Source organism: Stegastes partitus, unplaced genomic scaffold, assembly GCF_000690725.1.
Source record: "Stegastes partitus isolate 25-593 unplaced genomic scaffold, Stegastes_partitus-1.0.2 Scaffold1781, whole genome shotgun sequence".
NCBI classification, from domain to species: Eukaryota; Metazoa; Chordata; class Actinopteri; family Pomacentridae; genus Stegastes; species Stegastes partitus.
Genome location: NW_007579512.1, coordinates 62024 through 86636, shown reverse-complemented (window position 1 = coordinate 86636; position 24613 = coordinate 62024). Strand labels below are relative to the sequence as shown.

The 24613-nt window shown below is 39.2% G+C and overlaps 2 protein-coding genes across 5 annotated transcripts in view; one reads left to right on the top strand and one right to left on the bottom strand.

The window, feature by feature from the left end:
* The window catches only part of zfr (zinc finger RNA binding protein), a 34823-nt gene extending 12697 nt beyond the window's left edge, over positions 1–22126 (top strand). For 2 of the 4 annotated variants that reach the window (XM_008302237.1, XM_008302236.1), the window contains exons 7-20: positions 3330–3533; positions 3934–4252; positions 4770–4963; positions 5067–5186; positions 6014–6159; positions 9255–9420; positions 9800–10002; positions 11569–11719; positions 12128–12269; positions 14473–14570; positions 15421–15516; positions 16004–16115; positions 20387–20484; positions 20948–22126. In XM_008302237.1, the coding sequence (XP_008300459.1) occupies positions 3330–3533; positions 3934–4252; positions 4770–4963; positions 5067–5186; positions 6014–6159; positions 9255–9420; positions 9800–10002; positions 11569–11719; positions 12128–12269; positions 14473–14570; positions 15421–15516; positions 16004–16115; positions 20387–20484; positions 20948–21130 (2232 nt within the window). In that variant the 3' untranslated portion in view covers positions 21131–22126. Of the gene's footprint in view, positions 1–3329; positions 3534–3933; positions 4253–4769; positions 4964–5066; positions 5187–6013; positions 6160–9254; positions 9421–9799; positions 10003–11568; positions 11720–12127; positions 12270–14472; positions 14571–15420; positions 15517–16003; positions 16116–20386; positions 20485–20947 lie in introns of those variants that run through there. The other 2 variants (XR_521006.1, XM_008302238.1) reach the window with 2 other exon arrangements.
* Positions 22127–23925: 1799 nt separating this feature from the next.
* Positions 23926–24324, bottom strand: LOC103372570 (perforin-1-like). The gene has a single exon (XM_008302243.1). It carries the CDS (start codon positions 24322–24324, stop codon positions 23926–23928), a length of 399 nt encoding a protein of 132 aa, XP_008300465.1.
* Between the last annotated feature and the right edge of the window lie 289 nt (positions 24325–24613).

Below are 24613 nucleotides of genomic sequence, written 5' to 3'. Positions count from 1 at the left end.
TTGTTTTTTTGTTATTTTTTTTGACAGCAGACTGGTGGGCCAGTGACAAATTAATAGCAGCAATACAACTATAGCATCCCTTCATGAGAGTAATAAGTAACGTACCGAGGAGGTGATGCTGGATTGTGTTTTGTCGAGCAGAGGTCAGGTGTCGATACAGTGGAGTAGAGAATATTAGCAGTCTCTTAAACATCACCATCCCACCCAGTGTTTGTCCATCTGGAAAAAACATTGTGGCTAAGAGTTTTATGGCCTTTACACTTCATTCTTGACATCATCCCTACCCTTACAAATTGGAAGTCCCATCCCAGAGACCTACATCTGGTGACACTGCCTTGCTTGCAAACCAGGCTCATGTGCTAGCATGTGCAATGTAATGAGAAATACAGTGCTTAACAAATGTATTAGACGACCACCCAATGTAAAGTTTATGCCACACCTGCCCTAATTTAACAGCACTGGTAATTACCAAAATCATTTTCTATGTTTCTGTAATGGTTAATACACCAGTATGTAGAAGCTATTTAACAGAAATTCTACTTTTAATGCTAAAATATAATTATTATTGTTATCCATGAATTTTCAAATTTACTGTTTTACAAAAAAAATTGAAAAAATAGTAAAGCACATTGTTATTTCTTGATTCAGGTGTCAAATTATAGTTTTTTTTTACTTCCATTCCTGAACAGAAAAATTAGTTTTAGTGGTTGAATGTTCTGCTTGGTTCATTTCAGACTTCTCAGAGAAGCTCAGTGAGCCGACTCAGATTTGGGTATAAAATGGTAAATTCAATTTGAAATTCCTCATTCCTGATCAAAATGGTTAAATGTCTACAACGTCTATATGCTGTGTGCAAAAATACAGTGCATAACAAATTAGCCAGGTGGTCTAAAAAATTAGTTAGGCACTGTATGCATAATTTTGGGTTGTGATTTGTGACAGAGCTGGATATTTACGAGCAAGGTTTGATTCCTGGACCAGTATCCAAATGGGGTACAATAAAGTATATTATGTTCTGAGTATCTGTGTTACTAATAGGCTAGTTTGCTAAGGTTGCCAGATAATGTTGGCTTATAATACTATATTTCTAAGTGTCAAGAGTTGAATGTCACTCTACACACAATGTGGATAAACAACACTCATCAGGTTTCTGTTTCAAGCAACAGAGGTTGCTGGTGAACTTTCCAACCATCATATCCATTTCCAAATGAGCTTCCCCAGTGTTACTATACTTTAAAGCCCCTTTCAGATGTGGGACATTGAACATTGCTGCCTTCATCAAGCCTTTAAAGTGACAGCATTCTAGCCATTCAGACATAGGTCACTCTTCCATTAATGCTACTCACGGCCTCATGTAGACATACCCCCCACAGTGCAGGAGAACTGCTATTATCAAAACATTTAACTGCAGCTGATAAACTGTGACTGTGTGATAGCTCACCTGTCTGAGGTAAAGAAAAATACACCTGCCGTTAGATTGTTTCTCCATGTTGGGGATAATTTCTAATCAAAATGAAATAATGAAGTTACTGCTGTTACTTTCTGTGTAAATAGGCACAGCTCTCTATCTCTTTGGAGACACTTGCGGATCCTACTGCTGTCTTGTGATTCAGATATAATAAACTATGAAGAAATGGTCCTAAACAGTTGGAAACTAAAATGCCATTCTGTGAGTGACAGCTCACCTGAGATCAAGAAGGATGGAAATTATACTAATTTCTTTTTGAGATGCAATACTGTTACAAGAAGACAGAACATTTTGTCAAAACATTGGTTTTGATTTTAATTGTCTTTTCTCATGCCCAAAAGGAATCATTTGAAGGGAGGAGAATGTCTTGTAAAAGTTTAGAGGAACTGTGCTATAAGCCTATCCATGCTGAAGCGTATTCTCTATACCATTGTCGCCTTAGGTATTTGCAACCTCTCATACCTAACATACAAACTTTAACTTGCTTTCAGTGCAGAATTTAATATATGACTTCATTCCATTTGTGATGCTCGTATTACATCAGCTGTCTGAAATGTCCAATTGTGTTGTAGATATATATATATACACACTCTATTATTTAAACAAGTGAATAGTGTTTAATCTGCAATTTACGGTCATATGAAAAACCGAGAAACTGCATATTTTTAACATATTTGGACTTGCAAACACATCATCCTTTTTGAAATGGTGTCTAGTAATAAACATTAACTACAAACAACACAAAATTGACATTTTGCGTCAGTTTCACATTTAAAAACATAAAAACCGGATCAGTCCAGGACTGGTCAGCAAGTTCAGCCCAAAAGCAGGATGTTTGATATACAGGGATGTCTTTAAGAACCTTACATTTTCATCAAATGATTTATGCACCATTTTTTTAAATATAATGTATCATAATTGCTAATTAACCACAGACTACCTCTAAACTATTACTAATAAGCTTGTCAAACTGTTGAAATAACTGATAGCCTATAATTTCCTAATCACTGAAAATTATTTCCAAGTGCAATGATAATCTGTTATTTTATCAACTGTAAAATGAAAATGACCTGACACCTGTGATAGTTTAGATATCAACTTGACGAGAACCGCAGAGAAACACTGATTTCACTGCAGCTTATAAGCTATGACTTGGTGTGTAAAAGCTCACCTGACTGTAGTGAAGAAAAGTACACATTGTGACATCTGTTAAATCCTGATTGATTGAGCAATTAGGTTACCGCTGTTGGTCCACGTGCTTAAATGTTTGCAGCTCATATGGGTCTTGCTGCTGTGTGATATGTAGATTATAGATTAGTTGTGAAATTGCAGAGCAACGTGAAAGAGACAGGCCTTTAGTGTGTGCATATCCATTGTGATGGCAGGGTTGAAAGTGATACAAAAATGTTACTAGGTTCAACAGAAAAGTTCCAGATAACATTCAGATGGCATTAGATTAAAGGAAAGGAGTGCATGTCAGAACAGGACTAAAGAGGAAGGTTTTTTTTTTTTAACTTTACATGACTATATGTATGTATGTACGTATATATGTAAATAACGGCAATCATCAGATGGTACCACATACAAGTATTCAATTTGTCATTATGTGAAGCAAATGTGGTTTAATCATGTGGTCGTCTTTTTTTATGTTCTCGGCATTTCTATTTAGAGAAAGTCTTTAATTCATGAATAATGTCAAGGTTTTTATGGTAGCCTTTCATTTATAAATGAATTACTTTGTTTATTTTTTTAAGATTGTAGTCTAAAAATTACGTAGTAACAAAATGTGTAGTTTCCAAAACAAATACTTTCCAATTAATTTGACCAGTTATTGTCTTTCTTCAAATATTGAATGCATAAGACTTACAAGGAGCATCTTGAAGGCCAGAAGCATAAGAAGAAGGAAGCAGCACTGAAAGTTTCCCAGAGCAGCAGCTGCAGCGGTGGTGGTGGAGGGGTATTGGCCCGCAATGCTCAGAACCAGCTCCGCTGTGAACTTTGTGATGTTTCATGCACTGGCGCGGATGCGTATGCTGCCCATATTCGTGGAGCAAAGCACCAGAAGGTATGGGTATGAGAGAAGCATTATATTTCTACTCTGAATAGGTTCAAGGCTGAAAGTGGTGTTACACTCTTACTGAATATAACAGTGAGGCAAGATAGTCTTAAGATTTAGCTCAGTCTCTTTCAATTTGAGTTGCAGTAGATCATCAATCTTTAGTTCAAATTGTACATTGTCTTTTTTTTCCGATGCATTTGGTGCTAAAAAACCCTTGAAGTGCATATATTTGATAATGAGCATTTCATAGTAGCAAAATAATTAAATTCCACAGCATTTAGTCTTCACATTCATGCGTATGAACAGTTAAGAGTGAAATTGTTGGTAATCCATAATCTACTGTGCTTTGTAGATTGAAACCTCAGACCTGCTATACTGTTTTGTTTGCACTCTAAATTCTCCCAAGGTTGTGAAGCTTCATACCAAACTTGGTAAACCTATTCCCTCTACTGAGCCGAGTATGGTCACTCAGACATCATCCTCGACCACAGCTGCCCTCAGCAAGACCACCACAGCTACCTTGAGCAGTTCCAGCACCACCAGCTCTCTGTGTGTGGCTGCTGCCTCTTCCTCTGCCACCAGCTCCAGCCCGCCCTACCTGAAACCTGTTACCATAGTCAGCAGTGGTGTGGCAGGTGTCAAGAACCCATTAGCCAACAGCCTCTCTGTTGCTAACTCTGCCTTTGTTGGGAAGAAAGTCAACACCCCCAAGATCAATTTTGTTGGTCAGTACGAACTCTCTTACTTTCTCAATTGATAGAATTAATGAAATACGTAAACCAATAGTTTTCCTGAAGTACTACACTCCTGCTTTGCAAATTTGAAAGTAACTTTCAGTTCAGTAAAAATGTGATTGAGTTCAAAGAGATATGGACATTCTATGCTATTTTTTCAGCAGATCAATTCTGAGTACTGTAGGGAGGACTATATCAGTAGTGTGACATAATCTTTCTGCAGTTTGTGCAAACCAAAACTCCAGGTACATCAAGATTAGGAACAATTTCATCAGTCACTAGCTGTATTATTGTTTGTGCTGTGTATCTGTATTGAGCACCGAACCACAGAAGTAACTTCCATGCAGGTTGGCTATCAGACTTGTCAACCATGATGACAACCACAAAAAGAAATTTCTCCTTTAGCCAACTTAACAACTTTGTTGCATTGCATAGACAGCCATTTAGACTAAGGTTTATCCTTGTATATTTTACTTTTATTAACAAATCTATTTTTTTTTTATTGCAGGTGGAAATAAATTGCAGACAACAGTTAAGGTGGAAGAGACCAGATCAGAGGTCAAAGTGGAGGTTTCTAAGCCTGCAACACCCTCTCCAGGTTCTCAGGACTCCAAGACTGAAGTTCCAGACACTCTGTCTACATCAGCCCTGGCTGCACTGCAGAATGATGTCCAGCCAGTCGGTCATGACTATGTTGAAGAAGTACGTTTTGACAGACTTCTGTCTTGGCTTGACCCAACCTATATCTAAGGGGTAGAAATGCACTTAGATCTTGAAGGTAATATATAATGTATCTCTTTTCTAGGTCAGAAATGATGAAGGCAAAGTCATCCGCTTCCATTGCAAGCTCTGTGAATGTAGTTTCAACGATCCAAATGCAAAGGAAATGCATTTAAAAGGTCGGAGGCATCGTCTGCAGTACAAGGTTTGGAGCTGACATGTCTTGCAACACCTCCTCAAATGTTGATAGACATTAGGGTTTTTACAGCGTCAAAAAAAGTATTCCTTCAGAGTTCCCCACATGCCTTCTGGTGAACTGTCGTTCTTTTTTTAACAGTGGATTTGTCTTTGCCACATCCCCATAGAACTTTGTCTGGTAAAGAACCCAGGCAACAGTTGTTGTATGCAGGCACTCCCATCTCAACTGCAAAAGCTAGTAGCTCCTTCATAAGAGTAATGGATGTCTTGTTAGTCTCCTTCACTAGTCTCTTTCATACATGGTCCCTCAGTTTTTAATTCAGTTTAATTCAAATTTATTTATATAGTACCAATTCACAACATATATCATCTCATAGCACTTCACATAGTAAGATAAAAGACCTTACAATTTTCTAACAGAGAACCCAACAATCCAAAGTTGCCTTTGGGTTCCCTATGAGCAAGCAGTCATTGATGGTGGGAAGGAACAAAAACAAACAAAAAACTTAACGGGGACACTTGAGACACAGTCATTGCACATGCATACTATAAACGTTTCGAAGTGGACGCAGTGCTCCTTGCAGCTGCTGGTTTTCTGAGGCTAAATCTGCAAAGCTTGATAACTATAAAGCATGCAATATATTTAAACCTTTACATTGTATTTATGGATAGTTTTCTGTGTGTGATCTGGTAAAAAATCCCAAAATGCTGTTTTTGCTCCATATTTTACATTTGGATCTTTAAAGTTCATTGTGTACCTGAAATGAGATTTATAATTTCTATATTGTATTTTACGCTCCTCTGAAATGAGTTTTTGCATGTTTCGTGTTGTAGAAGAAGGTGAACCCAGATCTGCAGGTAGAAGTCAAACCAAGTATTCGAGCCAGAAAGATTCAAGAAGAGAAGATGAGAAAGCAGATGCAGAAAGAGGAGTATTGGAGAAGAAGAGAGGAGGAGGAGCGCTGGAGAATGGAGATGAGGTATGGCTGTTAAATGTTGTCTCAGAAGTGGGTATGCTTTAAAGTAGTGATTCTCAACTGGTGGGTCACGCCTCTGGTGCAGGATTCCAGGGGCCTCATTTATCATCAGTGCATAGAAAAGGTTCTAAATTCTGTCTTACAAATGAAATTGAGAGTGCAAGTACAAAAAAAAATCTGTATTTATCAAGCATGCGTATGTGGGTCGTACGCTCATCAGTGTTGGTAAATCCCACTTGGTCTTAACCACCATGCTCATGCACTTTGCCTTGAGAAACACCTCCAATTAACCATATACGGCAACAACGCGCCTCTTTATAAAACAAGTGAAGATTTGTTTTTAGTCACCTGTTGTCATCATTGTGGCTAAAAGGGTGAAAAAGAAGAACTTTTCTTAAACTTAAAGGAAGGTACTTGTCAGCAAGGTTGAAGCAAACCAGAAACTATTATTTAGTAAATTAAATGTTGGGATAACCAACAAAAGAAAAAAAAATGCTGCATGGGACAAGATAACCACTGCAGTTATTTCTGTTGGGTCAGAGGAGAGATCGCTAGCAGAAATTTTAAAAAGCGGTTTAATGTTAAGCTCAGCGCCAAAAAATGTCGCAGCCCATTAAAGAAAAATGACTGCAACTGGAGGACAAATGAATGTTCACCCAGTGGATAACCCTGACCACCTAAAAATGAGATGTTTTAAGAACCATACTAAGTCCAGCATAAACATTTCACACAATGTAACTCTCACCAATAAGCCAGCAATCTTCAACAGCTCCTGCTTGGAGACACAGAGCTTGTTCTGCTCAATAAATGAGTTGTGTGTTGCTCCAGGCCACCGAGCAACAACGTTTCATAGCCACAAATATGCTTCACAAATTATTTGTACTTTGATTGAATGAAACCATTTCTATTTACATAATTCAATTTGTTTAGTGATGTTGCTTTGAATGTGATATGGGTGCAGTCTAAGGCTCCACTTATGTTTGGGAATCCAGCGATGGCGTGAAGTCCTCATTTGATTTGGGCTTGTTGGTGATGGCTGTAAGGGAACTGGATGTAGACTGGGACCAGTGGAATTATGGCATCCAACACTGCTGGCATGATCATGCTTAGTGACGGCTGGAAATGCTGCATGTCTCCAACCTCACGCTGGAATATGCCGGTGGTCAGAATCCTCGAATGCTTTCTATTTGTAGTTTCACTGTTCTACCGCTAGATTATGTGCGTATGCGTGGTCAGAGTTGTGTGTATAGTTACACACATTCCTAAGTATAAGTACAAGTAGATAAATTCCATACTTGGGAATGTTTGTACACAGTCACTACGCACACATCTGTGTGTACACACTGATGATAAATGAGGCACCAGGGATTTTAAATGTGATGCAGGCCTCCAGACTAACTTTTTGACCTAGGAGCACTGTGCTCCTAACCCCAAAAAGTTAGGAACACCAGCAAAAATCTAGGCGCACCACTAGGGCTGAGCCCGAATAACCGACTATTCATTCGCTGTGCTGGAATTGGGATATCAAACTGGATCTCCGAATATCCCCGCCGCCGTGGAAATGGAGCTGTCACCGCTAAACCTAAACACAGAAACTGGTCTGTGTAGCCAAATGCTGCCTGTGCGTTGCGTCACTCCAGCTTGTAGGAGCCCGAGCGCACCATGCACAATATTCGGGATATTCGTCATTAATTGGGACCGAATGTCCGGAGATCACCAATTGCTATTTGGACCAGCCCTACGCACCACTATAAAAAGTTGGGAGCACAGGCAAAACTCTTGGCCATACCCAGCAATACTCCTATTAATCAATCTTAACAACCTGGAATAAAGTATTTAAATAGATTTTAAAAGAAAAAGCCTACATTGATAGGTGCAAAACAATTGACAATGTGTGGTATGTAATTTAGTTGGTTTTTGGAGAAGAAAAGACGAATCACACCATTTGTTACAACCACTGACATGCGGTGAGGTTCATGGCTGGTGAGGCACTGACTTAATCAGAATCTGATTTATGCACTCTACACAGTAGCATATTTGCCATTTGATTGGCAGCAGTTTACATGTTATGTTTCATATCTGCATTCTTTACACATACAAGCTGTCGCCCACAAAACGCATGTTTCTTTTTCTTTTTTTTCTTTTTAAGTTATTGCGGTCTTACCTTTACCTTTAAATGAGGTCCATGCTCCGCTCCTGGACAAAAATGTCCGTTACTTTTTTGTAGAAGTCTCCTTATCTTCCTTCGCTGCACTTGACTTGCTAACTGTATATCGTACCTAATCTAGCTTGCTGTCACTTACTCTGCAGCCACGGAGTCACAAGAAGCATGTCTAGGATCAGAGCGCCCCCTGCCATGAGGCAGGGGAACTGCCTGCCTCACCTAGAACCTCTTCTCAGCCGTTTATGATCGCTCAGCACACGAAACACATTTCACACATACAGTTGGTAACACAAAACACTGTACATTTATATACATCAGCTGAACTATGGCAAATCAGTTCATATATGAAATGTGTTTGAACCATGTTAGTGGCGACATACAGACAGCAGCACGCTGTCACTGCATGGCAGCCAGCGTAGGTAGCGAGGGATTGTGCAATCCAAGGTGAGGCTCAGTTCGCCGCTGCCTATACGGCTTCTCTTCCAAGCATTTGAATGGGAAATTGCGAAAATTCAGCGATTTTGAATTTTTAAAAAAATCATAAAAACTGATGAGGTTAAATGAAAAAAATTAATACTTTTTAGTACAAATCACTGGATAAATACAACCATTTAAGTTATTTTATCATTATATATATTTTTTTCTTTCCGTGATGCCTCCCCTGACCGCACGTCACTGGTTACAACCAACTGCTTTATTCCACAGACTTCTTGACAGCCATCATGTGCCTCTGGAGGACACTTGCAGTTAGGAAGTGGTTACTATGATATCCCGTACGATATGTGTTGTACCTCATTCCTCTCTTTCAGGAACCGAAGTTATAGGCATAAAATTTCATTTTATCCTCAGTTTGTCTACCATCTGTAAACTAGACATGAAGGTGTGCAAAGTAAATTTAAGCTCTTAGGGAGACAAGCTGTGATTATTTTTTCAGGCGTTACGAAGAAGACATGTACTGGAGACGTATGGAGGAGGAGCAGCACCACTGGGATGAGCGACGTCGTATGCCAGATGGAGCGTATCCTCAAGGACCTCCTGGGCCTCCTGGTCTGCTAGGAGTCCGGCCTGGCATGCCAGGTCTTCAGCCTCAGGGCCCAGTGGTAAGCCTTTATGACTTTGTTTTTTTTTGTTTGTTTTTTTTGTCTGTTTGATATTTTGTTTGGTATATTGCATTTCACTATGGATGATAGAAGAAACATACAATGCACTCTACAATGCTGCTATCAAAACGATTCCAAGAGAAAGGGTAAAAATAATGTAGGCAGGTGTGTTTACAGGCCACCTTGAATGTAAGAATGGTGACATGGTGTAAAAAAACATTCAAAGTCTTCTCACTGCATCGGCTAAAATACTTGACTATATACCTACATTTTTAGATAGCATAATTAGTAGCAAAACTGTAAATGTGTTTTATTGGTCTTCATATACTTTTATTTGAGCAGCGTCAAACCCTGTGCCTTGTTGAAACATGTCTTTTAGCCACCACGTCGACCTGATTCTTCAGATGACCGCTATGTTATGACCAAGCATGCAGCCATCTACCCCTCAGAAGATGAGCTCCAGTCTATCCAGAAAATTGTGTCCATCACAGAACGTGCTCTCAAACTGGTCTCTGACATAATTACAGACCAGGACAAAACCAAGGAAGAGGATAAAGAGAAGAAAGAACCATCCAAAGACAGGTGTGGTATCTGCACTGAAGTAGTTAACCTTACTTAGGATAGAAATATAGTTTTTCCTTGTCCTGTCTTTACCTGAAACTAAGTGCGGAACAGTTTTGCCCATCTATGCCCCTTCCCTGCGGTCTGAGGTAGATCCACATGTTCTTCTTTCCATCATTTCAACAGAGCTTGATTCTTTGTTCTGCAACTTTACCAAGTTACTTTTGTATGTTTTTTTTTTGTTGTTGTTTGTTTGTTTGTTTTTTTGACAAACTGCAGTCTGGCTTTATCAGTTCAGTAAAACCAGGGGTTTGCATCTTGTGCTTAACCCTCTGTTCTTCTACATCCTGGACATAAATTTCATCATCCACTGAAGTCTGCAAGGGTCCATGCTGATCCCTCTATGGATGTTTGCATTCAGCCCAAGACTTGTAATGACATAGGCTGTTAGTACTGCTATATGAGTAGATTCTTCATTATCGACGCCTTTATAGTTCATCATTAAAAGAGTTGTAATTGAAGTAGTCACTGCAGGAGCTTTGATTTGTACATGCTCTCAATTTAAGAGTAGCTGGTATACTCTGTACAAACTGCCCCGTGTGTTTTTCTATGTTCGATAAGAGGGGCAATGCAACCCTTTGCTCAGACAGGCATGGACCAATTGTAGTATGAACTGAAATACAGGAACTACAGGCATCCATGATCCACTTTCGGAGTCCACATTGATCTGTGGAAATGAAAAGCGTCTTACTTTTCACCTCACCATACAAATCATTTTCTGCATCCACAGACATATGCTGTTCTGTTTACCAGCTCTAGTTTTCTGGTGTGCTCCTGCTTTTGTGTTGATTTTGGTAAATCAACATTTTGTACTTCTTACATATTTTTTAAGTCTCTGTATCATGTCTTCTACTTGCATGATCACCCCTTTACTCCAGATATTGATAAACAACTCCTCCTTAATCTAAATGGCATCTCTCAGATCAACTCTGTGGCATATATGCAATTTGTGCAATGTGCAAGGCTATGTCTCACACTCAGTTCTTTCAGTATTTATGTAATGTCCAAATAATGGTGAGAATTGGACTTGAATAAAACAATATTTTATTTCCAAATGAATATGCGAAGATTCAGAACCTGAAGAGCCAAGAAGGCGCAACTGTCCCAATGCTTACAGTCTGGACTGAATGTGAACATTTGTATATCACATGTACTTGTATGGTTACCAAACAAGTGCAGAAATCTGTGCTGAAAAAGTTCCATTAGACAGGTTTAGAATTGATTTGCCTCATGCAATTGTACCACAGATCATGCAGGAAGAAAGGCAAATGGTGGGCTGTCTTGACTTCTTTCACCTTCCCCTAAATACACAGAAGCAAGCATTTTGACTGTTAAACACACTTTGTGGAAACAAAATGTCTTTCGTTCATAAAAAATCTAATTTTCTCCTCTTCTAAGTTGTAATATACATTGATATCATCAGTAAGCAAATTTATATGTATTTAACTTTTCAGAATGATATTTTCATTTTTGCTTGTTTTGCTTTTGTATATTTTCCCCCTTCGCCTTCTGTGTGCAACTTTCTAGGGCTCTGAAGGGAGTTATGCGAGTTGGAGTCCTGGCCAAAGGCTTGCTTCTTCGTGGGGACAAGAATGTCAACCTAGTCCTGCTCTGCTCTGAGAAGCCCACAAAGGGCCTCCTCACCTGCATTGTGGAGCACCTCCCCAAACAGCTAACAGTACTGCCTTTACAAATGTTCCACAATGATAGTTTAATCTATGGCAACATTTAATGGATACCTGCAGTCTTAAAAAACATCCTTGTTCAGCTCATAGCACACTACCAACGTAATGTTGGATTTAATTATAGTGTTGCTCAAGAGGCAAGTGATTAGTATGGGCAGAATGTCTTTGCTGGCCAAGTTATATAGATCCACTTTATCCACTTGATTACCTGAATGTTTAATGTGTTAATAGTGTAGTCCTTGTAATTCGGAGGCAATTTATTCACATAGAATGAATTCAAATCTGTACCTGAAATTTGCCCCAGAGATGACAGCAATATGTGCTTGCTAACCTGTTACTCTCAACTAGCTGTGTGTAAATCAACTTTGAAATAATGTTGCCATTTAAACCACTTTTTTCAGATGGTAACACCTGAAAAATATGAAGTCAAGGGATCTCTCCAAGAAGCAGCCATCATTCTGACATCCTGTACCGAGCCAAAGATGCAAGTGACAATCACACTGACTTCACCTGTCATCAGAGAGGAAAATGGCCGGGATGGAGGTGGGGAAACCCATCACAGCCTTTTCCATTGCACCTCTTTTCTTGTCTTCTTGCTGTCTCTCTACAAAATCAGTTTCAGTATGTTGGTTGACACACTGAAGAGCACTGTCCTGCTGGCACTCCACAAATATTGTTGGTTGGGCTTTAAATCAGATCACCCTGGCAAGTTGTTCTTCATGTATCATTTATCTGGATTTCAGAAATGACAGGGCAGTCAATACATTGCAAGCTCATCATATGTAGTGACTTTAGTTGTGGTGTCTTTCCTCAGGGTTTGTTGTGCAAAGTGTATGAGCTGCAAAAAAACTTTTTTTATACCATCTTTGCGTAAGCAACTAAAACCATTAGAATGGCTTGTTTTTCATTAAAATGCCACATTTACAAAATCAGCTTTTGACTTGTCTAAAGTGGTAGCCATGAGCAATGCCAATGTAGTTGTATTCTCAATTGATAGTCGTTCTAATTATATGGGGCAGATCACATCTAGTGTACAAATTAAAATAATCAAAGAGGCAAGTGCCAGCAGTATTGCTCTTATGCTTTTTGCTCTGTAACTCTTACCTCTCAAATGCTATCTTTATCCTTTAAACAAAGCATGATCAGTGTTTGCATTGTGTTAAGTCTAGTTATTCCCAGGTGAGTTTCTTTTTTGTTTCCTGTGTTCCAGGGGTTTGATTTCATTTTATTAGCTATAATCAACAGGAGGTTCTTTTCTCAAAAAAAAAGAAAAAAAAATCTTTATGAGATGAGACCAAAAAACAACACCTGCACAAGATTAATAAATAATCAGGAGGCACGTCTGTTCCTCAAGTGTTTTTTTCTTCTTTTTTTTTTTTTTTTTGGAACAAATTGTGCAAAGGTGCATTTTGCAACCCTTTTTCAAATCATGATTTGGCCATAGTTGGAGAAATTTGGACAAGGTTTTCCCACAGGAAACAAATCTTCCTTTTGTCTGCTGGTGAACAGTTCACCATGCTGAGGTCCCCTGTTGTAAAGTGCTCCCCTGAGTTGATCATTGTTCTTCTGTTACACACATAGGACTCAAAATTGGGCTCAGCAAGAAAAATGAGTGATTCAGCTGAAGTCAAAGACTAACAAGTTTTTGTCCTTCCGATTTCATTGACAATGCAAAGTAAAGACAAATAATTTGAGGGTGGACAATATTCTCTTGAATTAATTGACTATGGAAAGATGATGTCAAACTGTGAAACGTAGTGTTTTGAAATCTGATTGCTTCACATTATTCTTAGGGGAGTATTGTTAAAAGTTCAGGATAGAAGACTTTTGCAGAGGAATCTTTGGTTGCATCTGAGTATAGCTGTTGAAATACAGTGACTGTTGGGGTCTTATTCCAACCCGCTGATGTTAGGCATGCATGCAGTGATATCCTAACCCCCTTTTGTTTTCTGGTAGTTCTCATATTTTTTTTTCCTCTTCCTCAGCAACCATTGCTTCCTCCTTTTTGATAATCGTAGTAATTTATACAAGTTCAGCACAAGACTTCATTTCTTTGAAGACCCATCAGGGGTTTAGTTGGGCCCAACAGCTTCGGAAGGATTTTTGACCAAGGTTTTCTCACATCCCAAAAACTTTGCCACACCTACTATTGCCATGCCACTTTTTTATCAGGTCACTTCCTATTAGCCATTTGCCAATTGTTTCTCTCTGCAACACGTTTTATACTAACAATCATTAGCCATGGGATCCCCTCTCTGTCCCAATGCTCATATTTTATAACATATTCACTGAAACTCAAAGTTTCCATGGTATTTAATAAGATAATGTTAAACTTTAAGAACGTACCAATTATCACAATTACCTGATAAAATGGTATTGGCTTCAAAATATTTGCACGTCTAAACCCAATTTCTTCAAGTTTTTGATTACCAAACACGTAGCTCTAATTTACCTTTTAATGTTGAGTCAATAAATTCATACCCCCTTTTAGAGAATGCAATGTCTGAAGATGCAGTACACCGAATGTCTGTATTTACCTGCTTCCTTTGACAATGGATTTATTTGATATAGGCAGTTTTTTTGTAATGTCAGTAACATTTTCAAAATTACCAAAAAAAAGCAACCAATTGTAGGTTGTCATGGAATATTGGTATGTGTGGCAATGTGTTTGTTCTTTGCCAGCCTTGCTGACCTGGTCAAACACCCATTCCTCATCACCATTTTGACACTTCAAATCCATTTTTAGATGTAACCTCGGGTATGGTGAAAGACCCAGCGGACGTCTTGGACAGGCAAAAATGCCTTGACGCTCTGGCTGCTCTGCGCCACGCTAAGTGGTTCCAGGTTCGGAACATCATTTTACTTTCTTATTGTAGCCTTATGAGATGCATTATTTATTTGTTTATTCATTTATTTGTGTTTTTACACATTTGGTTTTCATTTTTTAATCAAGAGGAAAACTATTACTATTCGAAGTAAAACAAAAAAAATATTCAAGGATGCCATGTGTTACAAGAAGTATCTGGTTCATGTCAATCATATGTATTGATTGTAAATCTAAGTTCATCTGAATCTCCTACATGACAAAAAACCAGTAATAAACTGGCATCCTTGTATTCTCTATTCAATCTTCTAAGCACTGTATTATAGTTACATGTGATTCCATAAGGCTGCACAATAACTAGCACAAAGTTGTGTCACCAAAAGGTGCTTTCATGTTGAACGTTTGTGTTTATTCTATATATTTTGTAGAATGGGGATTGAGAGAAAAGGGAATATCTGAGAAAGTTCCTGTGATTCTGCTACCTGAGCAAAAGCACAGGCAAAGTAAAGCAGATTTCCTTGGCTCTTTCAGTCCCTATACTCTCCTCTCAGGTGGACTCTAGTACTTTAAAGTCCCTGTTTGTGAGATACCGGAATAAATCTGGGGTCAGGGTTTAGAAGATTGCAAGAAAGTTCCTAATTTCTTGTGCATCTTGCAAACTTTGAACTCCTTTACTAACTGTGAGGTACAAGACTACTGGGAATGGCAGCTGATTGCAAACTGTTATGGCTTATACACACATCAAACCATACTCAAGCTTCCATTATGCACAGTAGTGTTTGGACCTCTATGACGGAACTGATTCACTTGTTTGGTCCATCTCTTGTCACCCTGGGTCACTCCATAAACCTAACTTTATTGCATCAAAAGGCTAGAGCCAATGGTCTTCAGTCCTGTGTGATCATCATCCGGATCCTGCGAGACCTCTGCCAGCGAGTTCCTACATGGTCGCCCTTCCCTGGATGGGTAAGTATGGCATTAAAACATGGTAATAGCATTCAAAGGCCCCAGAGTTTTGTGGGATTTTGGGTTATTGATGAGAGAAATGTCAAATCTTTTGCTGTTTAATTCAGCGTGATGTTTGAGTTTTGGTCAGCAAAGCTCTAACATCACAGCTCGAAGTTCACATTCTAAATGAATGCTTTACCCAAGTTATAAAAACTGGTGAACACAAGCTGGTTGTCTCCAGTAACCCTTTTGGGTCTTGAGATTGTGACTTTCCTTGTTGGATGTTTGAACAACTGCTTTACCATTCCAAAAGAGTACTAGATGAGTAGACATAGTGAGTGATGAGGAGACAAGTGATCAATAGAAATAAAAACTCATTTTGTTTTGTATGACCAGTAAATGCTCAGTGGAGAACATCTCATTTTTTCAGTCACACATTGATTGCAAGCAGTGTTTCTGTGCATTTATCACCATGTAAGTGGTCTTCACTGTTCACTCTGTTCAGGCCATGGAGCTACTAGTTGAGAAGGCCATCAGTAGCGCCTCTGCCCCACTCAGTCCTGGTGACGCACTGAGACGTGTCTTTGAATGTATTTCTTCTGGAATCTTACTCCCAGGTAAGATTTTTCTTCTTTGCATGGATTAGTGTTATACTTCCTTAGTTGTTTTACGAACCTTTCGACAAATGTAGTTGTCTGTTCATTGACCAAAAATTGGGAGGGAGGCATTAAAATAAGATACGATGTGAAGACGCCGGAGGCAAGTCACCAAACATGGCTACTTGCTGTGTTGCAGAACTCTTCAGTACTGTGGAATACTTTTGCTGTTTTAGTGGCTCCTAAATTTGTAGTCGTGAAGATTTTCACAGGTTAAAGGCGGTCTTCTGCTCTCATGATCTCTAAAAGAAAGAATTTTTTTTTTTTTGCACTTCATTTAAAATTTAAAATCTCTTTTTCAAAGGAGACCTGGCCAAGAAGGCTCACCATAGGGTTGCAGTAGACTAAACAGTTGAGCATGACAACAACGGACATTCAACGAAAGTACAATACATTAGAACAACCAGAGGAACTAACATACACAAAACAAATCCAGCTCAGTAGTGCAATTGCACTCTACAGTTGCACATCTTCTGCTTTGCATGCTTCCAGTGAGATAGAATTATGAAATGATAATGAGTTCGGAAAGTTATTTCAGTACCACACACAGCAAAATAGGAGAAGGCCTTGACAATACACTATATTGCCAAAAGTATTCACCCACCCATCCAAATAATCGAAATCATGTGTTCCAATCACTTCCATGGCCACGGGTGTATAAAATCAAGCACCAAGGCATGCAGACTGTTTCTACAAACATCTGTGAAGTTTGGATCGCTCTCAGGAGCTCAGTGAATTCCAGCATGGTACTGTGATAGGATGCCACCTGTGCAACAAGTCCAGTCGTGAAGTTTCCTTGCTCCTAAATATTCCACAGTCAACTGTCAGTGGTATTATAACGAAGTGGAGGCGATTGGGAACGACAGCAACTCAGCCACGAAGTGGTAGGCCACATAAACTGACAGAGCGAGGTCGGCGGATGCTGAGGCACATAGGGAGCAGAGGTCCCCAACTTTCTGCAGAGTCAATCGCTATAGACCTCCAAACTTTATGTGGCCTTCAGATTAGCTCAAGAACAGTGTGTATCGAGCTTCATGGAATGGGTTTCCATGGTCGAGCAGCTGCAACCAAGCCATTAATCACCAAGTGCAATGTAACTAACTTAACTTCCTAGTTGATGTCTTGAGATGTTGCTTCAAAATTTCCACATAATGTTCTTTCCTCATGATTCCATCTATTCTGTGATGCCACCAGTCCCTCCTGCCGCAAAACACCCCCACAACATGATTCTGCCACCTTTGTACTTCACAGTTGGGATGGTGTTCTCAGGCTTGCAAGCTTCCTCCTTTTTCCTCCAAATGTGACAATGGTCATTATGGCCAAACAGTTCAGTTTTAGTTTCATCAGACCATAGGACATGTCTCCAGAAATGAAGGTTTTTGTCCCTGTGTGCATTTGTAAACTATAGTCTGACTTGTTTCTTTTGGAGAAATGTCTTCTTCCTCTCTGAGTAGCCTTTCAGCCCATGTCAGTCCAGGACTGGTTTCACTGTGGATAATGACACTCTCTTACCAGCTTCAGCAGCATCTTCATAAGGTCTTTAGCTTTTGTTCTGGGGTTGAGTCGCACATTTCACATCAAAACACTTCATCTCTGGACACAGAACCCATCTCCTCCCTGAGCGCTATGATGGCTGGACATTCACATGGTGTTTATACTTGCATGTAACTGTTTGAACAGATGTACGTGGAACCTTCAGGCATTTGGAAATTGTACCCAAGGATGAACCAGACTTGTGGAGGTCTTCTCTTTCTGATATCTTGGCTGATTTCTTTAGATTTTCCATGTTGTCACAAAAGGAAGCAGTGTGTTTGAGGTGTGCCTTAAAATTCATTCACAGGTGTGCCTCCAATTAACTCAAATGTTGTCAAAGATAAAAAAGCTTCTACAGCTGTGACATCATCACCTGGGCTTTCCCAAATAGTTTGAAGGCATAATAATCTTAATGTATGTAAACTTCTGATTTTGTAGAAAGTAATAGGATATTCTCACTCTCATTATTCTGCCGTTTAGCAAATAGAAATAATTTTAGTAATCTTAACTGACCTAAAATGAATACATACATAACAATACATAAAAAGTTATGTCTGATTTAATGCGTAACTTTCAGTTTTTTCCATAAAATGCTCAATACACAATCTAGTGAGAGCCCATCATTCAACCAGATACCCAGTATTGTTAGGAAGATATTTGTTTAATTAAATACTGACCTGAAGTCTGACTGTTGAATATGAGATGTGGGAGTGAGCTCAGGAAAAGATTGTACATTTGATTTTGCTGCATTCAGAACCAACCCTAAATCTTTAAATGAGGCCTGCAACTGTTGAAAGGCAGTCTAGGAGCTCAGGAGTAATATCAGCAGCAAGCTTTAAAATAGGGGTTCTCAACTGGTGGGTAGCGACCCTAAAGTCGGTCGCGGACCTGTTCTGGGTGGGTCGCGGACAGCTGGTCAAAATTAAATAATTTATAATGTGCGTCTCAGATTTTTTGTTTTGAAAAACCTTTTATTTTGACAGGCATGGTAACCGTAGTTTGTTTGACGTTCATTTTAAGTTTGTTTTGATGTTGGGATGCAAGATGGCAAAGCGCAGATATGACCCGGTGTATTGAAAATGTGGATTGTCATACTAGGGCTGGACCTAAATAGCCAACTATTCGTTCGCTGTGCTGGAAACGGGATATCAGTTTTGATCTCCAGAAGTCCGCTGGCTGTCAAGGGGCAAGGTGTTGTCACGCTCTTACGAACTTAAATCAGAAATCGCCACATTCCTCTCCGAGACTAACTCCATGTATCCAGAACTGTATGACAACGAAATGTGGCTCGCACGAGAGCATCAGGTGGTGGAGCTGTCATTTGATCAGACGCTGAAAAAGAGATTTGGAGAGGTCAGCCTTTCCCATTGCTGGTGCAGCGATGTGATGGCTGAGTATCCATCTGTCGCCACTCTTGCAGTTAAAACAATCTTACCATTCAGCTCAACCTATTTGTGTGACAGTGGCTTCTCTGCCCTGGTCCAGCTCAGGTCACAGCAGAGAAACAGGTTGGACACTGAGCATGATCTGAGAGTAGCTCTGTCTACTGTCACCTCAGACTCTGAAACTCTAATCAAGAGTGGAGCACGTGCTTAGCTGTCTCATTAACTTCAACAAATGACCTGATTAGGCCAAAACTTTATTTTTGAGTAGTTTTGATATTTATTTTATTTACTTTTGTACATGTAGTTGTCATGGTCCTCCATAGTTTCTCATTAATTTGCTCAAAATGGAATGAAAATATGTTGTTTTGTACCCTTTTTTATTTTGTGCAGTTTTGTACATGCAGTTGTCATGGTCTAGTTACTATGCATGGTTATGTGCTCTGAAATGTATGTTGCACAGTAAAATATATTGAATTCTAAAAAAAAAAATTGGGTCACGACTTAATGACCATGGGAAAATGTGGGTCTCAGGGTGACACCAGTTGAGAACCCCTGCTTTAAACGATAGGGATCCAAGTTGTCAGGTCTAGATGACTCTTTCGGATCAATAGCCTTCAAAGCTTTACAGATGTGCACACCAGAATTAGGCGTAGAAACGTAGAGGGTCACTGGGTCAGTACAGGAATGTCAACAAATGTTGTACAGGCTGACCTGTTAAGCCAATGGTGGCTGGTGCAATTTATGATTAAAAAAAAAAAGGAAAAAAAAAAAAACTCAAATAAAAAAAATGAGCAGGACTGCTTTCAAAAATGTGTTTAAAAAAATTAATAAATAAAAATCAACAGAAGCAAATCTTTTGGTAACGCATCTTCTCAAAAACTAAAACCAATGGTCAGCTTAGAAATCCATCACTCTAGGTTTTTTTTAAATTTGCCAAGCAAAAGTCAAGCAAGTCCAAAATTTTTACCATAAATTACTTACAAATTCCTCAGATTCCTCAGAATGTAAAGAGTTTCGGAAAGTGCCAAATTAAGGATGCAGTGACAGTAAAGGTCTTTGCATAATATACTGCAACATGGCTTAGTGTGCCAAATGTGTGATACACTGTCATGAAAATGTCAGCTCTTCCATTATGATCAAAGCAATGTGGAAGTCATGTCAAGCTGTTATCTGTACATTTGAGATTTTTGTGAACGTAAAGCTTTCTACTGTATTAATTGCATATGCTTATATGATGTGATTCTATTGATCAGAGATGATTGAAAATATGCTGCAATAAAACACCACCTTATGAAGTTTGGCTTCTTTCAACAGGTGGTCCAGGATTGGTAGACCCTTGTGAAAAAAAGCCTGTGGATACCCTCACACCTATGGGAGAGCAGCAGAGAGAGGACATTACCTCAAGTGCCCAAGTATGAGCTCTTGAATTCTACGTAAACTGTGACTGAGACATAAAGAAGTTTAGATGGGAGGAACAAGAAGTGTTCTCAGAATGTGTGGAAAAGCTAAAGTTGTCATGTGATACCAATTACACAGCTTTATAAGTAAAGAGTAAACTGTAAACAACAATACAGAAGCAGCAGAGCTTTTTTTAAATTTTACTCTTAAGTAAGTAGACAGTCCTGTTGATGTCACTACTTTTTGTACCTGGGTCATTGTCTCTAGTGTGAAGCCAGCCTTTCACCAGATGTCGGTCTTAACATTAAGAGCTAACAAATGACCAAAACACATACTGGAAGATATGTAGTCATCTGGATTTAGAGGGATTTCTCTTTAAAAACTTGATACACTCTCTGTTCAGAGGTTTTCTTGCAGCTGCCTTGGCTTTCCTTGAAAGTAATTATTTTTAAATGTTCTTTCCATGTTTTTATCCAGTTTGCTCTCAGGCTGCTGGCATTCCGTCAGATCCATAAAGTTTTGGGTATGGACCCTCTACCGCAGATAAATCCTCGCTTCAACATTCGCAACAGCCGCAAACGTCGTCGTGACAACAGTGATGGGACAGACAGCTTTGAGGGAGAAGGCAAAAAAGACAAGAAAGATTATGATAGTTTCTAAGCGTCTCCTTTGTTAATTTAAAGGAATCTAAAAATGTACTAAAATGTTGTATGCCTGTCTCCTGTGTACTGGCTTCTTTTTCTTTTCGAGCTACTAATGTACCAGTTGCAGCCTCACTTGGTATTACACAAACAAAATGTCAATTTGTGTATTGTTTTAGTTGTAGATTTCCTAAAGTTGGGGCTTAGACCTCTGTGCTAGATAATACCGTTTTTACCTGATGTGCTTCTTAAATAGAAGCTGCTGCCGCTACTCCCCACTGAGCTGTGTTTGTGTGATTTGTAGTTGAGAGGGGAAAGTGGTGATTGTAGGATCAACAATGGAGCCAGGCTTGTCTGTATTGCGCATCAAGAGAAAAAACAGTGATTGATGTCAATGCCTTTGTTCATCTGTACAGTTGCATTCAGAGGTGGACTGTGTTATTGTTACTATTGTCAACCATTCATTTCGCCCACTGAAATTTCAAACTTTCTCTTTTGAATATGAATAATTGTGCTTAATACAAGTGAAGTCTGATGCTGTGGTCTTGTTACGTTTCAGTGCTAAGCTACACTATAAAGATCTGTGGGGCATTGCATACAGATTTAGCTGTTGATATATCTTTGTTAGTAGTGAGGTTGTCAGCCCTAAAATGTAGTTTTGTCTTTTCATTTACATACATATATAAAAATATTTGTATAATCTATAAATAGACCAGAAAGGCTTTAGTTTGTGGAAAAGGGGGCCATGTTCACATGCATACTATTTAAGTTTTTAAATATTTGTTTTCCTGTTTAATATGGAACTTAATTGGCTCATTAACCTTTTAATTTGGTTAGGTGCTAAATGAAGTTCAATACTGGAAAAAAGAATAAAGCTGACTGGGAATGAGAGGGATGGTCATGTGATTGCCCTTTAGCATAGGTCCTGTTGTGAATGCTTGCTGTGCTTTGCGTTCTGCTTTACAGTGCAGTAGCAGAATAAACACGTTTCCAGATATAAAACTTGTTTACTGCTCACTGTGTACACTTGTTTTTCTTATGGCATATGTTGTGAATACAATATTGCAGACTACATACATCATGCCTATTTTGCACACTGCTACCTATTTGTAGTAGTTTGTGTTTTACAGCTTCAACAAAGTATTCAGATTCCTGTCAGTGCCTGCAGAAAAAGCAAAAGAAGATTTATACATAGGAGCTAAATTATTATGGGTTTTGCACCCAGCCTATATTGCATGTATACACATACTTATATACTTTTACTGCAGCTGGAATGTGAATCAAGAGTATATGGCTTAGGAAAGGCTGGTGCCCACCAGTAGCCTGTTGGAGTTTTTACCTTTCAAAAACAAAAATCATAATAAAACAGCTGTGGCAGTGTGGTTGGATATCCTGTTGATAGCACGTTACTATCAAAGCTCAGGTACAGAGTTTTTTCACCTTGGGCTTTTTGACTTTTTATAAACAACAAAAACACAGGTGTAATTAAAAATGTCCCAATAAGCTGTGCAGGTGAGCCTTCATGCACACACGTAGGACCTGCTTTAATGGAATGCTGCTGTCATTAATGTGATAGAATATGATGGGGCATTTACTGACCCAAAATGTCAGCTGTAAGAAATTGCTGTTTACAGGTTCATGTAAGGAGAAGGATCCAAATCCCATTTGGAGATTTGTTACCTGAAGTCTTACTGTATTTATTAAAATGCTGTTCATCTTTACACTAAATAACATGTATTGGGAATTCATACTTTCCCTACAGGGTGAGTTACATGTTTTACTTGTGTAGCAGACTAAGTAGCAGAACACTCCAAAGCAACACAAAGAGAATCCAGAGACTCTTTCCCACAGCTGTTCATTTGGTAAGAAACCATTTCAGAAGACAGCTAACCCAAAACTCACACCTAAATGGAAAATCTGCAGATCAGATATTTGCTGCAAAATGACCACTCACGGCCCTCTTGGAGACAACAGGACGTCTCCCACCTCCACCAGAAACTGGTCAGGGTCGTAAAGTGCCAGTTCTGAAGAAAACCACACCTCTGGAGTAGAGAAGGTTGCTTCATGTTGACCTCCTGACCTTTATCTGCCCCTAACACAGAGAACCGGAGTGATGATCCCAAATCTGGACTCAGTCTGTGGTAGCAGGTTGAGTTAGACGTGGGGAGGATGAACACAGACAGCTCCTTCTCTTTGTCACGGCCATGAAAGACAGAGCATATGGAATTATAATTCTTAACTTTTTTTATTGTTGAATGTCCATGCTTGTATTCTTAGTTATAATATAAATTTACTTTAATGTACTTTAATGTTCCAGTTTGTTATGCATGTTTACACCTTTTATTATTATCTCAGGAACCTTAGCAGATGAACATATCATGTTTGATATCATTTTAGTCACATTTTTAGTGGGATTTCAGATCTTTAATGAGCATAGATATTTACCAACTAAATTCATGTATTTAAGAACTTCACTGAAACTTCTTGCCTTGTTGCAGAGCATGTTTACTTTGTCTTGAAAAATGAGGCAGTAAAGAATGACGTATAACAAGGAGACTGGAGTTAATGTTTTCATGGTTTATTGGTAAAAGCAATTGTTGTTTTTCTTATTCTGGGAAATGTGAACATGATTTGTCTGATCAAAATTCAAGATGTTTTATTTATTTTTTTATGTTACCTTTATTTTACCCAGTAAATTAATTGAGAACTGGTTCTCATTTTCAATAACGACCTGGTCAAGAGGCGGCATGTAGGCATGCTGTGTTAAGTAAAGGCTGCCTGAAAAGGTCAAAGGTCCTGTATATCTACACAAGCCTACTGATTGTTTCCACTAAGGGTGTAGGAATAATGGAGGATTCCGCCACTCTTTAGGAAGCAGTCGTGCTCATGGGTTCCCAGCTTGATCTGCCTCTGGCAAATGCCCAAAAGGTCATTGAAGAGAATGTCACTGTCATGAACCTCAAGCCTCAGTACATCATTCTCGTGGGCCTGGAAGTAGGTGAACTTCTCCTCCCACCAGGGGTTTTGGTCGTTGTTTCGAACAGATGTTTCACCCAGTGAAGCAGAGCCACAGAACACCTTGACATAGCCATCTGTAGTTGCCAAGATGCCGGCAGGAAGATCGCTGGCCCGCAGATTAAAAACCATCAGCTGTGCTTCAGCTGCAGATAAACTGCCCAGGACCAGCAGGAGGAGAGGAAGGCCGGAGGTCATGGCTTCACAGGAGGCTGTGCAGGCAGAAAAACATCTTTGCATTTTTATCTGGTGCATGGATTTCCCCCATCAGCCCTTTTGAGAGTCTTAATACACACTCATCTTACTGGTGACTGGACTATTTTACTCCACTTGGAGCGCCTGTGTGCTTTCACCGGTTAGCCTTAATCTAGCACAGCATTTCCAGCCCAGATGGACAGTTTCATATCATGCTTGTCACTCAAGGAATACTCTCAGCCACACATAATTTGTTTCCAAATCACCAAACCATGGAGATGAGCTTCTTTGA

Excerpts from the sequence above, each read along its gene's own strand:
- LOC103372570 (XM_008302243.1), bottom strand. The coding sequence starts at position 24,324 with ATGACCTCCGGCCTTCCTCTCCTCCTGCTGGTCCTGGGCAGTTTATCT.